General features: G+C 35.7%; 1 protein-coding gene across 2 annotated transcripts; it reads right to left on the bottom strand.

The window, feature by feature from the left end:
- Positions 1–578: 578 nt before the first annotated feature.
- On the bottom strand, positions 579–8991 carry LOC104598328 (cold-responsive protein kinase 1-like). 2 transcript variants are annotated; one of them, XM_088892359.1, is made up of 7 exons: positions 8674–8991; positions 5601–5647; positions 3480–3595; positions 3113–3323; positions 2791–3028; positions 1862–2012; positions 579–1140 (listed from the first exon to the last, which is right to left on the bottom strand). In XM_088892359.1, exons 3-7 carry the CDS (start codon positions 3582–3584, stop codon positions 754–756), a joined length of 1092 nt encoding a protein of 363 aa, XP_088748485.1. In that variant the 5' UTR covers positions 3585–3595; positions 5601–5647; positions 8674–8991; the 3' UTR covers positions 579–753. The 2 variants fall into 2 exon arrangements, with proteins under 2 accessions (XP_088748485.1, XP_010258651.1); XM_010260349.3 differs by having other exon boundaries at positions 5601–5737; positions 8674–8950.
- Between the last annotated feature and the right edge of the window lie 521 nt (positions 8992–9512).

Below are 9512 nucleotides of genomic sequence, written 5' to 3'. Positions count from 1 at the left end.
AGTCGAACCCATCATCCATAGGTTTTCAAGGTCACTAATACTGTTAATGTCACATTTCAAGTTCCAGAAAGAAAAATAAATAAATAAATATAAGTGTTTGGTTAAAAAAACACTTGATATGCAAAATTTGTATATAAAGAGCAAAGTTAACATGCTTATGGTTTCAGTTTCCGAAACAAAAAATAGGGGCCAAAGAATATTTATTAAGGATAAGAAAGGAGCTCTATTAGAAAAGATTAAAACCCTAATCACCTCAGGAAAAACCACATTCTGTAATTTTTATTACAAAATTAAATTAATTTTATTTAAAATTATTAATTTCTGCAGATTAGCCTGGATGCCCAGCCCGGTCTAACCTGAGAGCAGGCCTAGACATATAGATCCTGTAAAAATCTGGCCCGGCCCATGATCATATTTACATATCCAAAACCTTTATTTGGTTAAAGTTTATGGGCTGGATCCAAGTCCATGTCTACTTTACTGAGTTTGCTCCCTCTTCCTTTATGCATAACTTTAGGACTGCAATCAGATATATATATCCAACCAATCCAATAAGGATCTAGGATATCGGAATTTGATTTGATTGGATCTAACATAGACCAGTGGAATTCAAACAATGGATCTCATTCAACCTTGAACCCTTTAGGGTAAAAACTTGTAACACAAAATTTACAGGGGAGAAACAAAGAAACAAGGCTATCAAACCAGGAAATAAAATATAAACAAAATAGAAAGGCTTTCATTGGAGGTCCCTTAATCACTTCGGTCATGTATGGCTGTAAAGGTCATTGTGGCACATGAGGTTGTGCTATCTGATGACAAAGATAAATTATATTGCCTGTCTGAACCAGATGAAGTGTAGGTTGTATTCTTGCTGTTCTTCTGGTTTTCTACACTTCGAACCTTGAGGTCCAAGAAATCAGAGATCAGGCCCGGCTTTGATATTGGTTTGTGAGTTATGTCTATCTCCCCAGTTAGCATCTTGACAACAGTTGACATGGACGGCCGGAGTTTAGGTGCATCTTGGGTGCATAAGAGCCCAATTTTCAAAAACCTACAAGCTTCCTCTGCATCAAATTCACCATTCAAAGCTGTGTCTACTAGCCCCACTAACTCTTTTCTCTCATACAGTACCCATGTCTGCAACAGGAAGATCATCGTAAGTATGGTGTCAAAACCTGGCAAGCCCTATTACACAATAACCTATAACAAAATTTCAGTACTGCCGTTAGCATTCTCCCGCACCCCAACAAAATAAAAAAAAAAGGATTCCAAATCCTCCAAATAAGCAGAAAAACAGTTAAAATTCAAATAAAAGGAAAACTTTGTAAGGCATCTATAATCTAACAATGTTGTTTTGAATAATGTGCTAGGCAATCAAGAAACGTGTCCAAAATAAGTGTGACAAGAGATGTGAATCTGAAAAGGGTAAGTAGTTAAAACCAGAAAAGCCAGGATTAGAAATGAGAATATTCATGGGAATCCATGAGTGGCTCTAATAGGTGGTAAAATGAAAGAAAGAAGACTACGATGGTTTGAACATATGCATAGAAGACCATTTACAGCACAAGAAGAAATGATCTATTACAAGTTAAAGGGTGTAGAAGAGCTAGAAAAGGCAAAAAAAAGGATATGGATTGAACTACTGAAGGAAGGGGAAGGCTAAAAAACGCATAGGTTGAAGTAGTGATATAATTTGGGGGCCCGTAATTTGTTGAGTTGAGTTGACAAGGTTTCATCTTAGACTGGATATTAGCACACATATGCTCCTGGTTATAGGAAATAATGATCATCAGCTAGAGAATTTCTTTATACTAGAGAATTTCTCTAGTATGGTTGTGAGTGCTCAAAAGAACCTTACCCTTTCAAGAAGGAACTGCTCTTCAACAGGTAACTTTGAGTTCGTGCTGCATCTCCCAGTGACTATTTCCATGAGGAGAACACCAAAGCTATATATATCTGCTTTACGTGTCAGCTGTCCACGTATTGCATATTCAGGCGCCAAATAACCACTACAAAAAAAAAAAAAGAAAAGAAAAGAAAACACACATAAAAATATTAAACCTTGCAAAAGAACTGGAGAATTGAATGTATTTAGACAAGTATAGTTTGTCTATATAAAAATTGAGCATCTTATGGTCCACATATGTTTTGGGATTCGGAAAGAGTTTGTAAGATTGAGCCATTTTTTTAACTGCTTACAGTATTTCTCATATCACACTTCAGAACATCATTAGAGCTTCATTTGAAAGATCAGTATAATAGTGGCAACTAAAAACTCAGTGAAGCTACTACATTATATTCATCGGAAATGTTAAGCAAGCTAACCAAACACTTGGGATCCCACACATAGGATCTATATAACTAACCAACCAGATTGAATGGAACTGGGTAAAGGACCACCATATTAGCTTAAATAAAGGAAAAAGGGAAAATGATAAAGGATAAAGGATAAAGAAATTAGGTAATTAATCAATAAAAATTAATATCTGGATAACTCTAATAGTCATCTCATGTTGAACCTTTTCAACTACACATTTATGTCAGACCATTGAATATTCAATCTGAACCTTCACCTTACTGCATGTGGGTAATGATTGTCAACCCAGTACAATAAAAATTCACAAGAGTAAACAAGCCTGCTTTTGTACTTTCATTTGTCTTTATTTATTTATTTATTTTATGTGAATAAAGACCTACAGAACTGTCCATGTTGAGTTTCTGACCCGAGATAATGCTGAAATGCAAAGTGCATTTAAGAACAAATAGAAGTGAATGCTTGAGGCTTACATTGTTCCAGCAACACGTGTACTGACATGAGTCATGTTGGACGGAATAAGTTTTGCAAGACCAAAATCTGAAATTTTGGGGTTGAGATTTTCATCAAGAAGTATATTGCTTGCTTTAATGTCTCTATGAACAATATATGGCCTGACTCCCTCGTGCAAAAATGCTAGACCACGTGCAATGCCAATGCAAATTGCATACCGTGTTCTCCAACTAAACTGGATACCACTCTGACTTCCACCTGAAAGTAAACCGAATTTTAAGTCATGATAGATGTAATTAATGCCTATGGATTTTCAAATCAAATATTAAATTGAAATATTACCAAGTAGAGTCTGTGCAAGGCTATTTTTCTCAAGATAGTTATACACCAAAATTCTATGGTTTCCTTCAATACAACAACCGTATAGCTTGACTAGATTTTCATGCTCTATAGCAGAGATCACTTTTATCTCTGTCAGGAACTCATTTACCCCCTGTTTTGACTCAGCTGAAAGAACCTTTATAGCTGCAACTCTGCCATCTTTTAGTATTCCCTGACCATACACAAGTATTTCAAAAACCAGGCATCAGTTGCTGCAAGAAGAATAGCTTACTCCCCTGAACAATGATAATCAAGTGTTCATTGTAACAATGTAGTCTTCCTTATTTTGAGAAAGATAAGTAAAACTGTAAATCCATTATGTGATTACCTTGTAAACAGAACCAAAACCTCCCTCACCAATTTTATTAGCCAAATTAAAATCATCAGTGGCATTTCTCAATTCTCTGTAAGGGAACAGATTAACATTCTGCATGCCTGAGACATCTGCGATCGGATTTAATATCATCAGAAGCATGAAAACAAGCATAAGCAATGGATCCATGTCATGAATTCTAACAAGCTAGTGATAGTCCAATAAAAAGAACGCATGATGCAGCAGAATCCATGTAATGCATTCTAACAAGTTTGTGATAGTCCAGTTTGTTAAATAAAAAGATCACATGATGCAGCAGAAACAGAACTTACCCATGTGGCTTTAGACCCACATCCACAGGGCTCCTTTACAACTTGGGTGCTTCAAAACTCTTGTAGTGATGCACCTCTCTTTTAGTTTTTTTCTCTCTGTTTTTTTTTTTTTTTTGATAGGAAACAGCAATTTTTATTGATTAAAAGAAGATTGCAAAGTACAAAACCATTAACAGAAATGGGAAAAAGACTCAAAGAATAAGATAAACATTACAAAACTGCCCAAAATAGAATTTCCCTGTTAACCCCTTGGTTGTCCAAAGAATCAGCTACCCATTCGCTGATCTTCTAGCACATTCAAATCTAGCACCAACTTCCTTTGCCAAGCACCACACCTCCCTCATGCTCCATATTCCCAAATCGTCCATATGCATCCAGCTTAAAACTAATTTAGAGTCTCTGTCCACTTCAATCTGCCTGTATAGAAGCAGCTTTTCTGGACTCAATCCTTGTAATAGAGGTAGAATCTGTCCTTAGTGAATCTCCTATTGGCTACATTATGGGGCCCAATTACGATGCAACGATTCATCTTCCAGTGGCAAGACTCAACATTTTTCCTTCTCTTTGTTAAAGAGATTCTAAGCAAGGGACTGGAATCTAGCAATGAGACTCTGTTAGCTACCCTTCTCCCGTTGTCTTACCTTTCTTCCTAAAATATTTTCTTTCCATTCTAGTGAAAGCAACCATAGGAACATCTTATAACTTCCTGCAATTTCTGTAACCTCAGCAGCAAGGTTACCTCAGAGTAAATGTCCATGCACAGCCGTTGTTGCAGGTTACATGCCAGGAGCAACATGCTTTCCAATTGCTTTATTAATGTTCCAACTCCAGAGAGCATGACAAATGACAAACATGACAGGAAGTAACAATGCATTGTTTATGGATGCAGGTCTCATTTTCTGTTTCTGGATTTTAGGATGTGAACCACTTTATCTCATGAAGATTATTGAATGCATAATCTCACCATCATGATTACCGAGAAACTCAGGTTTCACATATGCAGCCGATCTGGGCTCAAACCAAAGTTACTACGACCCAAAATTTAGGTTCCTCAGCATGATTATAGGTAATGTTGTGCTTGAATTGACACCTTAAGCAAACTGATCAAATGTGAATCTGAAAATGTAATATGCCATATATATATTCATCTTATCAGAAGCAACAACAGGGTTGGAGCTGAATCTGACAATTTCAAAGTACAAAAGTTCACTTTAATTAGTTCTACCTTATGGTGATCTTATAATCCAATCTTAACCCAACCAACCTGAGTCATTTTAGGAGTTATATATCAATCTTCTGTCAGGCTCGAGTTGAGCAACTCATGGTCTTATAGTTTGACTTTATGTTCACAGAAGTGGATTCAGTTTTTGTCTTAAATTTAACCATTTTTCACTAGTCACCAATTTGTGCCCCTCAATGAATCTCTGTCCACACCCATCCAACATTCCATTATCACGTATATCACTTCTAAGAATAATGGCCCTTCAACTAAGGATTACTGCTTTGATGACATGGAATGGGATAATCAAATGAAACTTGCCAGATGGCACATGTATAATATGAAGATCCATAGGTACCCATTTTGGGTTTACCATCTCAGCAGCCAAATGTATAAAACAAGATCCCAAGTATCTATACGTGTGACATAAGTTGAAAACTTAGATAACAAATAAACTCACTAATAAATTAAGAAAACGGGACTAGCTTCAAATAAATTCTAACCAATTGAGAAAAAAACAAGAGAAAAGAAAAACATGATTCTTCTGGAAATAGTTGGTATTAGTAAAATTTTCTATGTGATTACCTTCATCACCCACATATCCTTTAGCTGGACCAGCCTTTTTCCCAAATCTGAAAGAGAAACAAGTCATTGCTGTATGCTACACCACCAAGAAACTGTTCTTGGTCAAGAAACAGTTCATATAAAATCAAAACCCAGCCCTGCCAATATGAACAATTAGAAGCAGATATGTTATTTAAATATGCTATATCAGTTCAACATCATGTACCACCATAACTACCTGAAGTGTAATTCACTAGTGAAGAAAAACTAAACTTACAAAATAAAAACTTGAAGTAATAAACACCTTTGCCAATTATTTCATCGCTAATTTTGAATTCACATAGAAGCCATGATTCTGAAGTTCCAATATTCAATTCCTAGCATGCCAGGATATTTGGTCTACATGCTAATTCTCTACATGATGCAGTGAGTTCTAGGAAGAAAGACCATTAAAATACTCAAGTACTAAGAACCACAGATGGGACAGCCTTCTAAGACATTTTAGAGACTAAAGAAATGGCCTTTCATTTCCTCTCCAGTAGAGTACACAGAACCTACCAAGGATAGTTACACATAATCCTCATATTGCATAAAACATCAACCTTAAAATTCTGAATTCTTTTAACATGAAAATGTCAAATAAGTTTCCATACTGCAATTGTTAGGTCCAAAAAATCTGATCTAGAAAGAAATTCAATCCACAATAACAAATCCTGCAGATCCAATTGCACTCTTTTTTTCCCAGTAGAACCTTCTAAAAGGTCAGAAACACCTAAAGTATTGCTTTATTGTGCCTAAAGACTTGCAGAAAGAGTCTCTGGAAGTGACAGCCTTGATGCAACATACAGTTTCTAAAGTTATCTAATTTTTCTTTTGTATTTTACAAGCTATAACACCACCAATCCCCCCTTCTTGGCAGTTGGCACATACCCATGTGGTAATAACCAATCACAACTTTAGAGAATCTAACTTTCCCTCTATAATTTTGTATAACAGGAACAGATTTGCTAGTAGGTTCACCTAGAAATATTCCACAAACAATTTAATTTAGAGCTTAAAAGAAGTCCATATCCAGTGGATGCTCTGGATCAGCCAAAGGATCTCTCCATGTGGCAGAAATATGTGCGGTTGTAAAATAAGTTTCTTAATTGACCTGATTAGAAGACTTTTTCCTTGTATATAACACTCCATCCCCTCTATATATTTGAATAATATTAGCAGTTTTTTCTAGATTCTTAGGATATGGGGATTTCACAAGAGCAGAACTGTTGGCAATCCAATATGGTTTGAAGTTGGCTAAAAGTATGAACCTCCGAAATCTTCTAGTTGGAGATTCACATGTAGTAGTTGTATGGTTTACAAAGAACAATAAGGGCCCATGGAAATATTGAAACGAAATTAGAGATATAAAAAAATGGCTACAAAATTGGAACCAGTTACAGGTGGACCCCTAGATTGGTAAATGACATGGCTGATGTATTTGCAAGACAAGAAGTGCATAGGGAGCAATTATACTGGGGAATGATACCCCAGGAAAGGATTTGTAATAAAGGAAAGGAAAAGAAGGGAGCAATTATACTGGGGAATGATACCCCAGGAAAGGATTTGTAATAAAGGAAAGGAAAAGAAGGGTGAGTAACAGGGTCTGGCCCAAGGTATCACTCTGTACAACACTCTTTTATACAATTATCTTAATAAAATTTTTTAAAGTTATTGATCAAAATAAACAAAGATAACCTTCACTGCTGGCTCATGTTCCTATAAAAGTCTCTAACTTTCTTTTGCATATATACTCTATAACTATAAAACCAACACTGCTACCACCACCCACCCACCCAAGCCTTGGACAGAAATAACCAAATACCACCTAAGAGAATCTTAATAGCCTTGTTGTAGCCAATCATCACCTAAGACAAACTGATTTATATATCAGCAATCATCAGTAGATAAAGTAATTTAGATATTCTAGATCTTTTTATTTTTGATAAATAGATATTCTAGAGCTTTCATTCTTCTTTTTATTAACAGTAAGAACTTCTTAAAAGTTCAAATGATTCAAGGTCATAATACCCAATTTCCCAGAACTGAACAGATTCTTACATTTTCACCCAGGCAACTAAATAGCCCTGGTAGGCACTGGTCCAACCACACACATTAGAAATAGGACGGAATGAATGATTTTCACACCTTACTCCTGTAAGGTAATATAATGTTAAACTAATTACTTAAAATTCAGTATTTTCAAAGCCTTAAAACCACCTCTAAGCGAGAAAACAATAAATGGCATGTATCTACATATACATTATAAAGCTACAAAAAATGCCTAGGGCAGAATTCATATAGGGCATGGAAGTAACTCAGTTCCTGCTCTGGGTTCTTCCTGAATTAAACTCTAGATCTTTCAGACTCTTCAGTTGTTAAGCAATCAAGGAGAATTGGATCACACAATTAACACCGAGAAAAGTGACTTTATGCAAACAGAGCCTGGCAAATCTGTTGTGTATGATTATCCTTTACTTCATGTCTTCAATCTTGCACCTCTTAATTGAAATCAAAGGAAAAAAATATAAAATAAAATATTAAGAAAAAGAAAAGATATGTTCCACATGATTATTACATCTTAATAAAGAAACATGGTTAAAGTCTGACACAATCTTAAAGCAAAGCAAATTAAGAAAGGTAAGCTATCTCAATTATCAAAATCCCATATATGTTTTTCTCATGATTTATTCAAAGCAACAAAAAAAAAAAAAGGAAAGGGACAAAAATTCAATCATCAGACGAAAAGTAGGAAAAATCCCTTCTCCTCGAAAGGAAGTTCTGAACTATTAAGCTCCAGAATCAACATATCTCAAGAAAAAACTAGACCATTTTAGATTAAAATCTTCAATGAAAAATACAAAACGTATCATGCAGTCAAATGAATTGTACCCAGAAAACAAAATCATAAAGAACCCAACAATCCGACACCCAGAAACTAGAAAAATATTTCAATTACATCAAATTCACAACAAACAACATAGCTTCATAAACATATTCAAAGAACCCATGTTAAAACACAGAGGTTCTAAGGTACCCAGATATGGAAACTCACCTTTGAAGCTATGCAGAAGTGGCATACATGGAGACAGAAATCATCTGCGAAAAAATGAAGTTGCCGGGGGAGAAACTAGAAAGCTGCGTAGGTTAGTTTCCTCCCGGTGCGCACGATAACAGAGAAACAAGGGACTTCAAGTTCAATCGCTGAACCGCAGATGAAAACATTTTTATATTTCACTGTCTCACCCGAGTCCATGAAGGGATGCGTATCCTTTGAATCTTCCACGGAGAGAGACAAAGAGAGAGAGAGAGAGAGAGAGAGAGAGAGAGAGAGGGGGGGCGCCGTAGTCGTCATAAATCCAGAGAGAGAGAGAGAAGAGAGAAAGGGCCCGTAGTCGTTACTCGTTATAAATCGAGTGAGCGCCATAAGGCGCCTAGCCATCTCGGAGTCGCAGCGACGGAGTCAATGAACAGAGCAATTTGTCGGGAAATTCTCGGAGGCTAAGTAATTTAACACGATATTTTGAAGAAAATGGCCTTTAATTATTAAATGCAAGTGAAAATTAATTTAAAAAATTGTGTAAAAGATCCCAAAGATTGGGGTGTAAATAGTAAAGCCTAGAGTACATCCAGGTTATTAATCATAATATTATTAGAGCACTCACATTGAGACACGTGGCAAGTCTAAATTTAATAAATATAAATTAATAATTAAATCTAATAATTATTAGTATTAGATTTAGCAAATCGTGTGAAGGATCATCCAACAGATTTGAGGTGCATGTAAACAATAAAAGGCTGCGTTTGGTTGACTTGAACCGGTTTTTGTTCATCTTCATCAGAATAGAAATAGGCTGTGTAAATTTTGTTTCGAATTTTGATGGGCTGAGTGTA

Source organism: Nelumbo nucifera, chromosome 7 (genome assembly GCF_055504915.1).
Source record: "Nelumbo nucifera cultivar China Antique chromosome 7, China Antique-T2T, whole genome shotgun sequence".
NCBI lineage: Eukaryota > Viridiplantae > Streptophyta > Magnoliopsida > Proteales > Nelumbonaceae > Nelumbo > Nelumbo nucifera.
The sequence above is the reverse complement of the archived record's forward strand: the minus strand, read 5'-3'. Positions and strand labels throughout refer to the sequence as shown.

Coding starts and splice junctions, on each gene's coding strand:
- LOC104598328 (XM_010260349.3), bottom strand. CDS start 5,667: ATGACTTGTTTCTCTTTCAGATTTGGGAAAAAGGCTGGTCCAGCTAAA. Junction 3,596..5,600: donor AGGATATGTGGGTGATGAAG/GTAATCACATAG, acceptor ATCCGATCGCAG/ATGTCTCAGGCATGCAGAAT. Junction 3,029..3,112: donor CCTTGCACAGACTCTACTTG/GTAATATTTCAA, acceptor GTTTACTTTCAG/GTGGAAGTCAGAGTGGTATC.